The sequence below is a fragment of the Notothenia coriiceps genome, unplaced genomic scaffold, assembly GCF_000735185.1.
Source record: "Notothenia coriiceps isolate Sejong01 unplaced genomic scaffold, NC01 NC01_scaffold00008735, whole genome shotgun sequence".
Taxonomy (NCBI): domain Eukaryota; kingdom Metazoa; phylum Chordata; class Actinopteri; order Perciformes; family Nototheniidae; genus Notothenia; species Notothenia coriiceps.
The window spans coordinates 1-18,990 of NW_011341436.1; the positions used below are offsets into that span (position 1 = coordinate 1).

The 18,990-nt window shown below is 40.0% G+C and overlaps 1 protein-coding gene across 1 annotated transcript; it reads left to right on the top strand.

Moving 5' to 3' along the window:
• Positions 1–257: 257 nt before the first annotated feature.
• Positions 258–18,319, top strand: LOC104944749 (fibronectin-like; the record flags this gene model as incomplete). Its single annotated transcript, XM_010770322.1, has 20 exons — positions 258–389; positions 751–888; positions 1,636–1,794; positions 2,721–2,918; positions 3,132–3,314; positions 4,828–5,004; positions 7,737–7,892; positions 8,234–8,362; positions 8,658–8,801; positions 13,142–13,263; positions 13,405–13,573; positions 14,044–14,229; positions 14,389–14,517; positions 14,670–14,759; positions 14,873–15,067; positions 16,188–16,466; positions 17,211–17,474; positions 17,667–17,717; positions 17,893–17,982; positions 18,096–18,319. Coding segments are annotated over 20 exons (3,215 nt in total), but the record flags the coding sequence as incomplete, so codon positions are not given.
• Between the last annotated feature and the right edge of the window lie 671 nt (positions 18,320–18,990).

The following is an 18,990-nucleotide window of genomic DNA, read 5'->3' on the forward strand; positions in this document are numbered from 1 at the left end:
CCATTACTCTTTTGTAACCCCTAGACCGCACATCCTAGCTAATGTGTCTGTGTATATCCTGGTCTGCCAGACTGAGGCTGGTAAACTATTTAATCTCCATATTCTCCACATATACCCCTGATTAGCAACTGGTGCTGCACAGCTGGTAGCAGTTAGCCAGGTGGTTAGATAATGGGAGAAATGTCTGTTTATTTTCCTTTTGCTTGCTTTCTTTGCAAACACATCTCTAAAATCTGTCTGAAATTCTGTCTACACAGACCGCTGTCATGAGGGTGGGGCTTCATATAAGATCGGAGACACCTGGAAGAGACCCCACGAAACAGGAGGCTACGTGTTGGAGTGTGTGTGTCTGGGTAATGGGAAGGGAGAGTGGACCTGCAAACCTGTGGGTGAGTCATTCAGACAGACTGTGACTAACAGACAGCTGCTGGGAAAACTGGCAAATAGCCAGGAAATTGGAGATCCTGGATTATCATTATTGTGTCTTTTTCAAAAGTTGGTTAATGAGTAAAATGAGTGTTTATCTACATATTTGATAGAACTCAGAAATGACTAGGCATTTTTCCACTTCTGATTCCCTAATCAGGTTTTGGTTAGATGGCGGAAATTACAATATGTTTACATTTAAATCCCATTGGCTTTTGGTCATGGGAACCAGGGCCATAGTAACGTCCGGTTAAGCCTACAGAAATAGGTTATCCCTTCAGCTGTCTATAGATTTAGCAGCTCATCAGTCTCTGTTTCCTGCAGCGGAGCGTTGTTATGACAACTTGGCGGGAACCTCCTATGTTGTCGGGGAGACTTGGGAGAAGCCATACCAGGGATGGATGGTGGTGGACTGCACCTGTTTGGGAGAGGGAAGTGGACGCACCACATGCACCTCCAGAAGTAAGTATTTATAGCTTTCAGCTCCCAAATGTATCATTTATTATTTTCCTCCTTTGCTATGTGTATGGGAAAATCATTCTTGAAAAATACATGTGATGCAGCTTTCACACACTTTTTTATGAAAGACCTTTTCTCTTTTTGTTTCTTTTCTCGATTTAAATATAACTCTACTTGTCCAGAAACAGAGTGGGAAAGCTGGGTCGTTAAGGGCAACACAAGCAGGAAATTAAATTAAATGCTTCTGAAACGCTGCTATTTTTGAACAATTCACGTGTCAATACACAAGTCTGCTTAATAATTAAAGATACAAAGATAAACTCTCTAGCCTCATTGGCAGAGCCACAAGCAAACCTTGTATCTTGTGATTTATTGGAATATTTACCAGTTGTGTTTCCAATTAGGACCATTACACACATCTGTAAAGATGATGGCTGGTGTAACAGATGAACATTTATGTTATTCCCTGTTGGACTTTTGTCGCATGAAAGACTTCGGGGTGGCCTTGGAAGTTTTTTAGTGGATGTTATCAATAAACGATCATCCATATGTTCAACAAGTTATCAACAACATTCACAATCACAAACATGGAAACAGCTGGTAGCCAGGAGGAGATACTCCCCGCAGGATGACTGCGGTCTTTTAAACATGCACTCAGCACATGAAAGCTTCCCACGAAAAAAAGTCCACATTGCCGTCTCAAAGTTTCTAATTATTTGTATTGAATTCCTCTCATGTACTCTCTCCCAGATCGCTGTAACGACCTGGATACTGTGACCTCTTACCGTATTGGGGATACCTGGACAAAGACAGACGCCCGAGGCCACTCACTCCAGTGTCTGTGCACTGGGAACGGACGAGGGGAGTGGAAGTGTGAGCGATATGCTTCACTTCACACCACTGGCCTGGGTGAGAAATGATAATATACCCGTCTCCTTCTTTTTTTGTCTTCCCTCCTCCCCATCTGTGTGAGGAGAGTAGAATGTATACCAGAGACAGATGCTGTCAGGAGGGAGAGATAAGAAGTGCCAAGTGTCCAAGTGAGAAAGACGTGTGTTGAAAGTCATGACCATGACCTCATGAGAAAGAGAGATGGGGAACCAGGGAAATAAAGAAGGAGAAATTAAACAGGGGAACATTAGTGCTTGAAGTGGTTTGAAGTGATTATTGGGTGTGAGATGGAAACATATGCTCCTTCTGACTCATGGACAGTAAAAAACCTCAAGCTTTATTGTAGCTTTGCTTTTGCAAATAGCACATAATCATTGATAGCGTGGTTCAGTCCTCGTCCAGTGGAAATGAAAGCCACATATTTATTTCATTGTAGGAAGTTATGCAGTACAACAAACAGATTGTTTCAGCTGAACTCATCTAAACTCGAGTGACTGTTGCATGTTCAAACATGTGTAGACGTGTGGTATAATTGTAACTTTTAGCAACATCATCACTGAGACAATATAGGTGGCAACATCCCTTTTTCATGCAATTGGACATGTCTTTTTTCATACTTATGAAAAGAAAATATTACAAATTAAAATACAGTCGTTAATTTCATTACAATTGGTCTTTTTGATTCTATAGATTTGTCCACAATTCGCCAACAGTTTAGATAATTGCTAAATATATTTGAAGAAACTATTTCAGAAAAATGTTGATACAAAAAAAGATGTCTTCATGTGTAATCAACTGGGGCAGTTTATTGAAGGTATATAATAGTTAACATTTATACCCTATTCAACTTTATTATCTCCCATTAATTGGTAACTTTATATTTGGGAAGTTTTCTTATGTGATACTGTTGCTATACACTAACCTGGATAAATGTTACTTTTCAGGTACTGGCTCTCGTGTGATCACTAACATCCAGCCTGCAGTCTACCAACCTACCAGTGTTTCTGAGGTTCCCCAGGAAGGACCCTGTCGAACGGATGCAGGACTTTCTTACTTCATTGGCCAACGCTGGATGAAGAACCAGGGAGCCAAGCAGTTGATCTGTACCTGTCTTGGGAATGGAATCAGCTGTGTGCAGTGGGGTAAGAGATGTTCCCTTTACACAAATACAGCATTAACCAAAATCTGACATAATTTGCTAATCATTTTGCTAAAAGGCATGAAACCAATACATTTGTGAAGTTGTGTAATTAAGGACCAAACCCAGCCTTAATGAAGTTAAGGCAAACATCTCAAATGTTTTCATATGCTCAGTCATATTAACTGTATTTGTGTGGTTTCCTGTCTTGATGCAGATGGACCTTCTCCAGTGTATGGTGGCAACTCCGGAGGTCAGCCCTGTGTGTTTCCCTTTGTCTACAAGGGCAATACCTACCACTCCTGTATCTCTGATGGGCGCAGTGATGGACAGCTCTGGTGTTCCACCTCTTCTGACTATGAGACAGAACAGAAATATTCTTTCTGTACTGAGAAAAATGGTGAGTTATTTTGTTGTTAATATTATAAGGTGTGAATTGTGCGACTTTGTGGAAAATGTACTCCATTAAACCTAAAAATAGCTACTTCTGAGAAGCTTCACTGTTATATGGGTAGTATATCTGGTGTAGCTACTGCATATTGTTCCTTTTTTTTATTTAAAGAAAGTTGACTGGATCATTTTGTTGTTGGAAAGACCAACAGAGGTGATTTTCTTTCTGTAGTAAAAGTATTCAGTGAATCTTCTTAGATGCGGCTAGCTAGCATCTAGCATGGAATAATTAAGCTAGCCTAGCGTGATATTGTGAGTTAAATCAAATAAAATCAAGTTTTATTTATAAAGCACATTCGGTCGAGCCAAAGTGCTATAATAAAAACACATTACTAAAATCACAATAAAAGACAACAAATTACAACAGATATATAAAAAACACAGGGAAAAGTCAGGAGTCGTGCTCTGCTCTGACTAAAAGGCCAGGGAGAAGAAGTGTGTCTTAAGAGTAGATTTAAAAACCCCTAGGGTCTGGGCCGACCTCACATGGAGGGGCAGAGTGTTCCAGAGCCTAGGGCCAGCTGCTGCGAAGGCTCGGTGCCCTCGGGTTTGAGCCTGGTCTTGGGCACTATCAGCAACAGCTGGTCAGCAGACCTTTAAGCTCTGGCTGGGGTGTAGCGCTGGAGGAGTTCAGCTATATAGACAGGAGCCAGCCCATTTAGGGCTTTAAAAACAAATAAAAGGATTTTAAAATCAGTTCGGAACCGAATTGGAAGCCAGTGTAGTGAGGCCACAATTGGGGTGATGTGGTCACGCTTTTTGTGGCCTGTCAGAAGACGTGCAGCTGCGTTTTGGACTAGCTGCAGGCGTTTAATTGAGGCCTGGTCCATTCCCACGTATAGAGCGTTGCAGTAATCCAGTCTTGAGTTTACGAAGGCATTAATAACCCTTTCTAAGTCTTTAAAAGATAAATACGGCTTGGTTTTGGCCAATAGTCTTATTTAAAAAAAAATAGGATTTGACTACGGTGCTGACCTGCTTGTCAAATTTAAAAGTGCTAGTGAAAGGTCACTCCAAGGTTCATGACAGAGGGGAGGATGTGTTAAAACCCAACACATCAATCGAAGTTCAGAAGGGACCTTCAACTTCTGTGGTCTAGCTGTTTTTGTATTTAGATATTTTTAGGGCTGTGAACTAGCTTGTCCTCATTTATACTAACGTTAGCTCAAACAGCTAAAGTGCAGGGTTTTTAACAGTAGCCTATCAAGGGGTTTCCCTTGATTCCCTATTCAAAATGTGTCAGCAAAGTCAATTACACATTTAATATCAATTTAAGCACATTTAGGTAATAGCTGTTTAATAAAACTAGCTAACTTTATTGAGTAGTCTGGTTAACAACTAAAAGCCTGGAAAGGCCTCAACAAGTATCTGCATCACAGCTACTTTTTGTGAATATGTTTGGTATAAACTATATACCATTAAAACAATAGTTTAATATATTCTTGTGTTTTTTCTTCAAACAGTAATGGTGGTGACACGAGGCGGTAATTCAAATGGTGCTCTGTGCCAGTTCCCCTACCTCTATAATGGAAGAAACTACACGGACTGTACTGCTGATGGACGTAGAGACGGCATGAAGTGGTGTGGCACAACAACAGACTATGATGCAGAACATCGCTTTGGCTTCTGTCCTATGGCTGGTATGTCTTTGTGTCTGTGTGATGAAGAGATAGGGAATGACAGGAACACAGAGATCCTAAATGTTCGGGCTGGAGGGGTTGGAGTTGTTTGAGATGTGCAGATCAAGGTCACACTGTAATCAGTTTCAAGCAATGAGTTGCTGTCTCTCAAATATGATAGCCATGGGGCCACTAACGTGATTAGCCCGGCTAATTGTAAGGTCCCTCCCAGTCTTAAGTCAAATATTTCTCCACCCAGTCTGAATCAACAAGTTAACATGGCCTTTGTATTGAGACCACGCAGTGACGATGAAAAGATTTAATGGGTATTCATTTACATAAAAGCTGTTATCAGAGGGATGTTAGAAGGAGTCAGGACTCATGGCGCAGACGTAATCTAATTTACAGTTCTTACACCCTTTTATTTGTAAGAAATGTGTTGTTGTGATGTTTAGGTGCCAATTAGGTCTCCATGGGTAACAAAAGAGGCAGAAGCCAGCGAAACACTAGGGGGGCGATGACAGGGCACTAATGTCTCTGAAGGAATAATCAAATGGTAATGATGTTGCCTACAGGTTGTTTAACACAGACTCAAAGCTAACAACATCTTTGGGACTGATTGAGTAATCAAGCGCCTGCATGTTGATGTCTAGATAATATGCCTAATTTAATAGTCTAAATTACAACATTGTGGTGACATTTGCCAAATTCAGCTAGACAGCTAGACATGACAAATGCTGTGAATGTTAATATTATTTCTCTAAGTTCTTTAAACAAAATTGTATTGAAACACTAAGATGTGTCTTAGCCATTGGTCAAGTATAGTTTTCAGTCAGAATTAGTGACTATGTTATAATATCAACAATTATGTATGAAGTAACTTAAAAAATAAATATCTGTTCCTGTTATCTCAATTAAAGAAGTCCTTGGTAGAGTCTTAAGTTGATAATTATGTGAAAATAGTCTTTTTGGCAGCAGTATTTACAATTTACAGGATTTATCTGGGATATATTGTCTTAGAATTCTGGGAAAAGGATTTATTTGATCTAGAGCTAATCTTCTGTTGGTTTTTTGAAGAGTAGCAAAAAAAGACACGCAGTACTTTTAGGAAGTTCATCATGTGTGCATATGGACAGCCTAGAGAACAGGTATTTGTAATGGTTTTATAAAGTACATTGAACATGATGAGATGATCATACTTTTTTTTTAAATGTTCTGTTTAAGCTTTAATTTTCTTCAGAAATTCCTTTTATATGGCTACGTCGGTGCTGGGACCCACCTTTTGGCCGACACCCTGTCTTTAACAATACCCTGTCAAGATTTAAAGAGGAGAAAAACTGCGTTCATGCCCTTTAGCTAGTGTCAGAGCGGGTTGTCTGTGTTAACCTCAGCAATCAAAGCAGCAGGGGGTCTTTGATATTGACATTAATGACTTCACAGGGATTGTCAAAACAAACACGGTACTTGAGATGTTAATGGCTGTGGTTAAAGGAAAATAATAGACCCTTGACCCACCTGTGGCAGTCCTACGGGAAGATGCTGGATAGGCTAATGTGGTCCCCATCTCTCCTGCACCAACTGCAGCATTTACATTGTTAGATCCACTACCTCTGCAACAATATAACATAATTACTTATTTAACAGTTTTGCATCACACTCATTCTTTTGGAAAAAGTGTTTTTCCCCACAGCATCTCAGTTGGAGTCTCATAACATAGTTTGCTATTTCTGAATACTTTTTTCCTGGAAGAAAAGGGTTGTAGCTCCCAGTGCTGTTGGCTGCAATATCCAAACAGCCATTTAAGTTTAAAATGGTCTCTTTCATAAAACCACTGGTGTATTTCCTATAAAAGTATTGACTGGTTCTGAAGACATAAATGTAGCTTGACTGTAGAGTGTTAACACAGGGTTCAGTTGATGCCAAATATATTTGAAAATATATGAAGCGCCATATCATCAAACACCTCAGTTTTGGCTGCACTCCAAGACAGCATATCCGCTCTTTATCTCCAATGCCGCTTCCCTTCCCTATATGGAGACAAACAGATATGTACTCAGATGCATCCATATCAGCTTAGTCTGCACCTCTGGCTCTACAACATGTTCAAGCAATGACATTTAGTATGGAACTGACTTGTGTTTCGACCATATATGCTACTTTTTGAAAACAAAACAAGCTCTGCTGCTGTATTACATCAGGGCAGCTTTGTGGCTATACAGACCAATAAGTAGAGGCACTTTCCCCCCCCTTGTGCAAACGCATAGATGCAGGTCTCTGCCTGTCCCACCCATCTTCAAAACATTTCTATCATACCTGATTAAAAATGACTCACTCTTTATAATTACCGGCCAACATATGGGGAACACACACAGCCATTCATACGCATGAGGACACGAGACAGCTGCTGCTGGCTTTCCATCCTGGAAAATCTTGTCTATGGGCACAGGTGTTCTGTAATGGCTGTATCCTCTACACTACAGCCTTGTGTTTTAGTAATTGTAGGGTATAATCGGTGACCTCCGATGGGGATCATTTGTCACAATGTGTGTTTAGTATTTATTATCTCGATGCAGGAATGCACTGCTTCTGTTTACTAACTTGTTTTGTTGCACAATTTTGTGTGGCATATTCATTTTTTAACCAAAGTTGTGTATGATTTTTCTCGGGTTTTGTCCTAAATTTTTCAAACTTGAGTAAAGATTACAAGAAATGACTATGCGTTGTTTTAACTGGTTTTATCCTGTGTGTTGTAGCCCATGAAGAAGTGTGTACAACCAATGAAGGGGTGATGTACCGTGTGGGAGACCAGTGGGACAAACGGCACGAAGTTCTGGGTCACATGATGCGTTGTACATGCGTCGGCAATGGCAGAGGAGAATGGAGTTGTGTTGCTTACTCCCAACTTAAAGGTGAGAGTGTGTGGCTGTATGAGAGAGGGGCGGACCCTGTTAGGTGATTGAGTTGCTGCTGTGGCAGGGTTTCTGTGGGGTCATAATTAGAGGGTAATATTGTAATACTCAGAGTGAAGAGGTGAAAGGTTACAGGTGATATAATCACTCATCAACCAAAAGGTTAAAAGTCAGGCTGCACACCTGCATTTTACAGGGCTTCATTTGCACCTGCATCACACACCCTGTGAAAAAGCAGATGTGAAAAAGCAGAGAGGTTGCTAGTAAAGAAGCCTGATTTTGCTTTGCTCCTCTCTGTCATTGCATGCTTTTACATATCTGTGTTTGTTTGCCTATTACAGACCAGTGTGTTGTAGATAGTTTGACCTATGAGGTGAACCAAACCTTCACCAAACAACACGAGGAGGGTTACACCATGAACTGCACTTGCTTTGGACAGGGACGTGGGCGCTGGAAGTGTGATGCCATCGGTGAGTTCACAGGTTTACACCTAACAGACTGCACCATTTATACCATCAAATTAATTTGATTTAATGGTCTCAATACAATCCCCATTTGATAATGATGTATATGTATTACTGTTTCACTTCCACACATAAATATGCACCATTTTGATTGGCACCGCTTGTTGAAAATGTAATTCATTTAAAACAACTGCAGAACCTCACACGTGAAGCATGATATTTGAGGGCAGCATCTTTAGTGTGATAACTCTTGCCTGTGGTCACTGTTGAATGAACTGTTCCTTTGCAACTCTGCCCTCAGATCAGTGCCAGGAACCGGAGACGAGAGCCTTCTATAAGATCGGAGAGTCTTGGGATAAAGTCATCCAAGGAGTCCTGTACAAGTGCTACTGCTATGGCAACGGCATCGGAGAGCTCAGCTGCGAGCCCCAGCAGTCCTACCCCGGTAAAATTGTTTAACATACATTAGAGCTCCGCAATGTTGTGATACTGTCTCACTTCTGACAATATGCGATTGTTAACAGTCAGATATGTTCTATGGAAGCTTTGAGAAGTGGTTGTGAAAGGCTTTGCTGGGCAGTGTTGTGTTATCATTCAAATTCAAATGATATCATTGTATATATTGGCCAATGGTAAAAGAGAAAAGTCGCATACAATGACTGCTCTATGGCACGATTGGTATAAACGATTTAAAAGGCGAGACACCCCATGTGAATAGGGTAATTTTTTTTACTTAAAGATATCAGCTATACATTTCTCCAGTTAATTACTTACAATAAGGCAATTGTTTTTTGTATTACAAGTTTTCTGAAATATCATGTTTAAATATGCAAATGAGCCATTATCTCTAATCTCTCTCTATTAAATTGGCACATATTTTGACACATTTCAGGAACCAAAATCTGAACTTTGGATAAAGCCAGGTTCAAAATTCTTGTTTCATTTTGTAGTCATATTAGTATCTAAGGCTTTTACTGAAGGGATTTTGGATATCTCTTTTTATCACTCCATAAATCAGAAAATACTGTCAACAGCCCTAAAATATCCATTTCCGCCATGTTTTTAGGTATACAATGTTATATAATTCAGGCTATAAATGATATATGAACAAACCATTCTGTAAAAGCCATCATAATATTGATAGGAATATAACTGGAAGGTTTGGTGTGTCTACGTGCTACTGAAGTGGAAATTTCGAACTCAGAGTAGGAGAAAAAACTAATTTTGAGAAAACGACCTTTAAAGATTGCTGTGAGGTGCTAGCTAAACTCTCCTGTTATTTGGATGAAGCTTGCGCCTCGACGCACTCCTTGAAGGTATTTCATGTTCGGGGTCATTTGTTTTTTGTATAACCTTGCTTCGTGCAAGTGACAATTGTTGTCGTCTTCTCTGTGAACGTTTTTTTCACCGTTCTTTTGCCATTTTGAGATTTAAATTTCTAGCGGAAAGCTAACCAGGAAGTGTTTTAGCACACCACGTGACGCATCTGAACGAATCACATTGTCAGAAATTGACACCAGCCAATGAGATTTCGTTTCTTGGTTTAAGACCCCTTTGTACTTTCACGATTGGTTGCTGATACAAAGGAAATGACCATATTTGGATCCGATGAGATTGTGCAGGAGAAACTGAGCTTTCCAACGATATCTCTGATGACATGGTGCAAACAGCGGTCGCGGTACTTTATGTTAGGTTAGAATGCTAACTTTTGGTGAATTTTGGTGAAATGTGCTAGTGCTACTACAAAATAGCACAAAATCTCAAAATTGACCAGCGCATGAAAAACAATGTTTTTGCCTGCCGTGTCTCGCCTTAAATCAATGCATTGAATTAGCTTGATTTGTAATTTTTCAGTTTTTATTAGCAACATTTTATTCCTCACTGTTTAATCCATTATGCTTCTCAAATAGCACAAACATAATATAAGATTATTTACATTTACATTTGAACATAAAAGTACATATACGGCCACATACTATTTTAACTAATAATAGTAATAATGTAAAATCCCTCATATGCCTTGAGTTTGTTTTCCAACTGTTAACAACTTGATCCTGTTTCAGTGTCTGGTACCATTTCATTTTATGATGTTTTATGATGTTTTTTAGAGTTCATCAAAAGTAGTTAAAGCTTTGAGTTCTTAAATAGGAAATCTAGCTGGATTTCTATTTGAATTCTGGGGTTTTGCAGGTTAACGAATGGTCAATATGTTCACAGTAGGTGTAAAATAGATACTTATTTCTCACTTTGTTTAGTATTTCTGATGGTAAAATGTGCAAACTTTCCAACTTTGCACTCCAACTCCTGCAATTAAAATATTTGTTTATGTCACCTCTAAAATAAGGCCCTTGACTTTGATGTGAAACAGCCAGAGATGGGAGGGGTTGTGATATCCTCTTTTTACAGATACACCCCCCACTCTGAGCATTTGTTCCTGCTAGCATGTGGTACATCCCTTGTGCTGTTGCCACAGCTGTACAAAGCAGCAGAGTGCACGTGTGTGTATACAAACCCCCCCTTTACACACACACACCTACCCCGTGCACACCTTTGAAGACCTGTTTAACAACAGTTGTGAACTTTGTAGATTTTAGCAATCACTGAAAAAGTAACCTCATGTCTTGAAGTTAAAACAAACATAATAAACAAAAAAAGCCATGCTTCATTACAGAACATTATGCAAAGATTTAGAGGCTTTATTATAAATGCAGAGTAGCTACAGTGTAGTTGTTGGCAGTGAGAATCTAAAGTCCCAGGCTCTCCCAACGGTGCAATATACAATAATCCTAAGACATTTAAAGAAAAAAAACCTAAAATAGTGCAAGAAAGTACTGCAACTGACCTAATTTCTGCTTGGCTAGACAGTCCTACTGCAAAATAACTTCAAACAAACAAATCTTTCTTTCAGTTTTGTCTTTAATTTAAGTTCCCTTCTGGGTAGGTCTGGATCTTACTTGTTAGTGTTCAGCCCCCTTTGTCATTACAACTGACCACGTTCTTCACATTCTTGTATGGCATCCACCAATAAACCCACATTTAGAGTCGCTCCTACTTCTTTTACATGTCCCTAGTTCTGCCTAAAACTGCACAGTATGATATATTTGTTATTTATGCTTGTGGAAACAGAACTTCGTAACGCCTTCTTTAAAGAACTTGAACTTGTTTGCTCTGTGTGTGGAGCAGGTTGATGGTAGATACTAAATGTAGGGCACTATTGCTCCGTAAGTGGCTGTAATGGCAACCAGCTGTGAACTTGCTCTGTGAGTGTGTGAGTATGTGTGAGTGTGTGTGCGTGAGTGTGTCTGGGCAAACAAAATACAGCATGCTAAGATTTAAGGGCAGCAACAGGCAAATCCAGACTCAGAGGCACATACTGGGTAAAACACCATAAAAGGTAAAAATGGAAAACCCCAGTGAGGGATATTTTAAAAAGGGGTTTCACAGGTCTCCGATTTAGCACTACACTGATAAGATGTAAAGAAAAAGCTTTTTTCTTCTCCACTGTCTGCTGTTATCTATGTCTGGAGTGTAGTTTTATCTTCAATCTTATCTTATTGTTAGGATAACTCTCAGCATTACTTCCCCTTTACTGTGGTGAAACCATCCGTATCTAGAATCAATGTTATGTCTCTGTGCAAAGTAAGGATGGATGTACTTGTGAATGTATGTGTGCTACCCAGATGTATGCATGTTATGCTGGGAGATTATGTATGTGTACATGCAGTATATCCACCGCATGTACACACGCGCATCCGTTTTCATTTGCGTCCCACATCTGATTCTGTGTAACCCTTACCCTCGCCAGTGGCCTGTGGCTCTGTGGGTCTGTAATAGGCAGTAATTGGTCCCAGATTGTTTTTGAGGTCTGTATATCTGCCTCCAACTTCTGGTTAACCGAGCCACTTGCTCACAAACTTTGATTACAGGTCTGCTATATGGAAAAGTGGTTAGAAAACCCCAGTTCTTTATAGTAGCTACCAGTTTCTATCAGCACAGCTCATGTCGGTAGTCTGCTTGCCACATGACTTTTGTTTACATTAAAGGTGACTTGATGCGCTTTTTTCATTTCCGAAAAAGATACTTACGAGCCTCTGCCTATGTCATTTTGCATTCTCAGCCTAGCACCTTTTATATTCTACTTGTGTGGTCTGTGCATCTGTTTAATAGAATCAATTGAAGCGGCCCCATGATTCTTTTTGGTTTTCCCTTTCCTGTAGTGTGTTATATAGGTTTGTATATGGCCTAGAAAGGCTACAATCCCAAATCTTTGTTGTAAAAATATTCTACTATATTTACTTTTTATTTGTGCTGCTCTTTTACAAATGAGCTGTAGTCTGTCAGAGAGAAAATGTAAGGTATGAAAAAAGTGATTTAATAGAGGACGTTAAAGAGGGAAGGAAGTGAAGTAAAGGTCTTCTCCTCTCTAGCTGTTACATTTTGGGCTGGAATCTCACAGGAGCATGCTAGTTTTCCCTAGCTATTTCTGTTTTCTGTGCTGGAAAATACTGCAGCACACTCAGTAATACTCACTTTCAAGTCATATCATGTAAAACTGCAGGGTTTTTTTATGTTCTCAGATTGTAGAACAGCCAGTATCCCCACAAATAAGATTGTGTGTCTGCTTACCAACGTAAATATTGAATCAAGATATTTGTTATTTACAACATTGAACAGTGCCCCTTCTTATCTGTTTAATCTCTACATGATTTCATAGTATGATATCTTCATTTAAAATAAACTTCTGTTCTGTATGAGTGCTTACCCATCTGTCTTTATCTCTTTTAGGTGGTACCCGTCCTGTCCAGGTGATCATAACTGAGTCTGGCAACCAACCCAACTCCCACCCTATTCAGTGGAACGCCCCACAGTCTGCCCACATCACCCAGTACATCCTCAAATGGAAAGTGGTGAGTTTTTTTAGATATAAATATAGCTTCCCGGTAAAAAAGATTGCCTCTTCTTGCTCAACTCTACACTAATTCTGCATGCTTGGCTTTTGAATACTGTCCCATCGCTTGTTCTTCTAACATTCTTTATCATGTTTTCAGAAAAACACTAATAACCCATGGAGAGAGGTGCTGATCCCCGGCCACCTGAACTCCTACACCATCTCAGGGCTGAAGTCGGGCATCACCTACGAGGGTCAACTGATCAGTGTGCTGCGGTTTGGACGCCGAGAAATCACCCGCTTTGACTTCACCACCAATTATGGATCATGTGAGTGGAAAGAGTCGACAGATCTCAGAGTGGAGAAGTTGCCACATTCGATCTTTCAGGATCCGAATAAGTACATTTATTTGTCCTTTAGCAATTGACAGTGCAGATACAAAGGCACAAATAACAGTAAAAGAAAATGCAATGAAATGTTAATCAAATAAAATCAAATAAGTAACCATCCATGTTACAAAAAATCAACATTATACAAAAAATATTTAAATATATAAAAAGTGTTGAAATAGCAGCCATTAATAACATTAATATATTGTTAAAGATAAATGTTTATGTACATAGCATTTTTCTAAACGGTGGTTAACAGTCTAAGGTCATTTTGTTACTCTTTTCATTCAGGCCAGTTCTTTTGCAATATCACTGCTTAATGTGCACTAAATTATGATGACAGTTCTGTTCTCAGAGGCAGCGAGTAGCCACCTCTTTTTATTACAATCTCTCTATCTTTTTTTGTGTAGTGGCGACATCAGAAGGCGAGACCGACCTGCTTCCGGCTGAGATTGACACCTCAGAGTCGGTGACTGAAATTACCTCCAGCAGCTTTGTCATCTCCTGGGTTTCCGCCTCCGACACGGTGTCTGGTTTTAGAGTGGAGTATGAGCTCAGTGAGGAGGGACGGGCGACTGGGGAACCCCTGGTGCTAGGTAAGACCAGATGAACCCTTTACAAACTTGAATACATGCAAACAAATAAACATTTAAATAAGACGGCACTCTTAATTTGTCAGCAACAAAATGTCTTTATTTAACTGCTTTAAAAAATGTGAATGTATGTAAACTAATCTATTTTTTTCTTCCTTCAAGACCTGCCCCACACGGCTACCTCAGTGAACATTAATGAGCTTCTGCCTGGGAGGAAGTACACTGTTAACGTCTATGAGGTTACAGGAACCGGAGATGACAACCTCATTCTCTCTACTACACAAACCACAGGTTAGTAGACACACACACACACAAACACACTTTCTTCCTTTTTATTTATCCAATTCTCACAAAAAAAGAAATACAAATCAAGTGATCCTGTAAAAAAAAAAGAAAAAAAGATGTGTTTATAATTTTCCTTCTCGCATTTGAATGTTCCACAGCACCTGATGCTCCTGTTGATCATGAAGTGGATGCGGTGGGAGAAACTTCCATCAAGATCAGCTGGGAAAAACCAGTGGCTCCAATCACTGGTATGCTACGACACATGTAACAGCCAACATGTTTCCCCATTTGTGGCTAGTTCAAACCCATCTGTGTCATTTACGTACGCAAGATGATCCGTATTTTCTCTCTCTCCGCGCAGGCTATCGTGTGGTCTACACGCCTTCACTAGAAGGTGAAAGCACTGAACTGACTCTCCCTGACACGGCAACATCTGTGACACTGAGTGACCTCCTACCTGGGAAGCTGTACAACATCAGTATCTACTCTGTGGAAGACAGCCTGGAGAGCAAGCCTCTCTTTGTACAGGTCAACACCGCTGGAAATCCACTGCCTGGTAAAAGACTGTTGTTATGAAAAGTTGAACTTGGAACACGTGTGTTGTTTTATTCTTCTTCAAAGGCCACTCATGCTTCAACATGTGTAATTCAGCCTCAATCACGCCCCTCTAAGTGTATCTATCAATGCCCACATTTGCAGTAAAGCCTCCTAGTAAGGAAGTATCGAGCCCAGTACACAACTCTTTTCCAGGGTCTCCAAGACTGCAGAATTATCCAAACGTTGTGTTGTCCACGTAGCTCTTTTAAACAACACAACCCCCAGGTTCATAGCGGCAAACAAACCTCTACACCACGATAAGGCGATGGTCCAGGAGAGTTTGGATTAATATGCTATGGGGCATGTTAAAAGTAGTGTCTCTTGACCAAAGTGTGTGCAATGACCAAAATCTGCCGATTCAGATCTAAATATCATCATTTGATCCTTGGCGCCCCCCTGCTCGGCCATATCTGTATACTTGTTTGAGCTATTATTCTCTATACTCTGCAGAATCAACCTGAAATTCATCCTGTGGCCTTGTCACTCATGTATGTCAAAGTTTCCAATTCTTTAAAATGGAAAATAACAATGGAAAGTGAAGTCATCAAGTTCACAGCTGTTGGACTCTTATTCTAAGTTATGTGAAAAAAATAGTTGTAGTCTGCCAGGTCAAATGTGCTGTTGAGCCAGTTGAGGTAATGCAGAAAAAGTGTGCTTGTTTGTAAAGTTTGGATAGAATAAAAATGCCTAATGGAACATTTCTGCTGCCATCTTTGGACAGTTAAGGATATCCTCTTCTGTAGAGTTTATTATTATCTTCAAACATTGACATATGATTGTTATAATTGATATTATTTATAAGCTTTTAAAGCTCAAGCATCTTTAAGCCTTTAGAACAGCTGCACCCTGTTAGATTAGTTTTTTTAAATTGTGTTTTTAAAGATAAAAACCAAGATATCATGGAATGAAATTGACATACCTACCTTGTTTAGCAGATAATATTACGAAAAAGTACCCATGATTCTGTATTTTATTGTGTATTTTAAGCTGATAAGAGGTATCCACTTCTCTTTTGCTTGGTAGTAGGCGTTCTCTCATCTAAATAGATTTTTAATTCTAAGTGGTTTTCCTGTCCACAGAGGTTCCTTCTCCTACAGACCTGCAGTTCTTCGAGGTGACGGACAACAAAATAGTTCTGACCTGGACCGGCCCAACCGGCTCCATCTCTGATTACCGGGTTACCGCTCTCCCTGTGGAGGAGGGACACGATTCGATTTCGATGCTGATAACTCTTCCTGTAACACAACACGCCTACATGGAAGTTACTAACCTAGTTCCAGGAAAACTGCACCGCTTCAGTGTCTACACCCTTCAAGGCAGAGAGGAGAGTCTACCACTTATTGGGGAGCAAACCACTAGTGAGTATGACAGATGCCCTCAGGTCTTCAAGGACATGACTTGCACTCAAACATCCGTCACTGATAGTCGATTTTCCTTCTACAGAGAAATTAATTAAAACTAGTGGCCCTGCGGAAGGTTTCAAAGCATGAAACAAATGATGGAGTGCTCTGGGAACTGTTCCGTAGTGTAATATATAATGTGTGTTCAGAAGCCCTGAAGCAACACAGAAAAAAGAGATTTGGTGATGGAGTCTGATTTTCATTGTTATCTGTCTTGTGTTTATGACATTTGGTTTTCCCAGGACAATCCTTTTAAGTAACTTTACCGTTTATCTGTGAAACTTTAAACAAATTATAGAAAGATGAAGGATCATTTTAGATAACTTTTATTTCATCTATAAAAAAAGGTGGACTATAGTTTTATATCAGGATAATGGAGCTTGTTGTTGTCATACTCATTTTTGCCACAAGAGGCTAAATTGCAACACTACCCAATTTTGTAAGTGGGACTTGTATGATACATTTTTTCTTCCTGGTGAACTATGTCCTTTCTTTTCCACTGTACCTGTATAAAAATGGTCACGGAAAAACCAGTTTCTTCCATCACTAATATTTGCCTCTGAGGGCTTCCGTACTTTTTTTTTTCTTCCTTTTTCTTTTCTTCAAGGAGCTAAACCTCTGAAACGTCTTGTAAAGTCCTTCCTTCTTAACACAAAATCAAGCTGTCCACATCTGACAGTGTTTATTGATGTTTCTTTTTAGAGCCTGAAGCTCCGAGATATATCCGTTTCACCGAGGTGACTGAGGACAATGCTGTGATGATGTGGTCCGCCCCTCATGGTAAAATCTCCGGCTACCGCCTCTTCCTCACTGTGGAGGGCTCCAACCCCAAGCAGCTGCGCCTGCCCGCCCGCCTCTCTCAGTACACCCTCCTGAACCTGAGGCCTGCTACCAAGTACACTGCTACATTACATTCAGAGCAGGACAACACACTGAGTAGAGGAGAGAGCGCTGTGTTTACCACCAGTAAGTGTCGGATGCGTATAAACACAAATATAAAGCACTGTTTTCTAGGGCTGCGCAACAAAAAATTCAAAATATGGACGAGTGCAATATCAAAATCACATTTAGCCCAATCATTGGTATAGGAAGAATATTTGAAACCATCATTCTAATAAAATATTGTAGCACTGCCTAAAAATGTATTTTTTCTTCCAGAACTGCCTGGTACGAAGTACACTGGGAACGTCTTTGAGGTTACAGATAAAGGTGAGGACAATCTATTTCTCTCTACAACACAAACCACAGGTCAGCAGATACACAACACACTTTCATGTTTCTTTATTTTCTAAGTCTCACAATAAAATACAGTTGCTCAACTTTAATGTGTTGTTTCCAATCCCAAACCCGAAAGCTGCCTTCTCACATTTAAATTGTTTCACAGCCCCTGATGCTCCTGCTGATTATGAAGTGGGCACGGTGGGAGAAACTTCCATCATGATCAGCTGGGAAAAACCAGTGGCTCCAATCACTGGTATGCTACGACACATATAACAGCCGACATGTTTCCCCATTTGTTGCTAGTTCAAACCCATCTGTGACCATCCCATATTCAAAATGATATGTAATATGTCTTCCTCCGCGCAGGCTATCGTGTGGTCTACACGCCTTCACTAGAAGGTGAAAGCACTGAACTGACTCTCCCTGACACGGCAACATCTGTGACACTGAGTGACCTCCTACCTGGGAAGCTGTACAACATCAGTATCTACTCTGTGGAGGACAGCCTGGAGAGCGAACCTCTCTTTGTACAGGTCAACACTGCTGGAAATCCACTGCCTGGTAAAAGACTGTTGTTAAGAAAAGCTTAAGTTGTTGAAAATAGCATCCTGGTTGGTGTGCAATGACCAAAATCTGACTATTCTAATGATTCTGTTCTTTAAAGGTCACGTATTATGCAAAATCCACTTTTTCATGTCTTTTATACATCAACATGTGTCCCCTCTGTGTAAAGAGATTCTGAAGGTTTCAAGAAAAAATATTCGCTCACTTTTTGTCCTGATCCATTTATATAAAAACCTGTCTGAAAATGAGCTGATCAGATTTTGGCCACTTTATGATGTCATAACGATTTTTTGGCTTGTGTAACCATTAGCCAATCACCAACCAAGGTAACACCCACCACCTTATCACCTGAATCTCCTCCTAGAGCTCCATTGTGTGTTTTTTAACCAAATATCTCACAGAGGGGCGTGGGGAGTGCCCCTTATTTTCATCTAAAGTAACAGACAGAGAATCAGCACTTTTGAAACAGGGCTGAAACAAAGGGGATTATGGGATGCAACAACGATCTGTTTGGTATTTGGAGCCAAACACTTCAGAGACATGTTTTGTATATATATGAGACCTATAATATATTGATCAAAAACAGTATAATAGGGGACCTTAAAATATCATAATTTGATCATGTGCCCCCCCCTGCATCGCCCTATCTTAATACATGTTTGACTTGCTCAAGTGAAGTGATCAAATAATATAACAC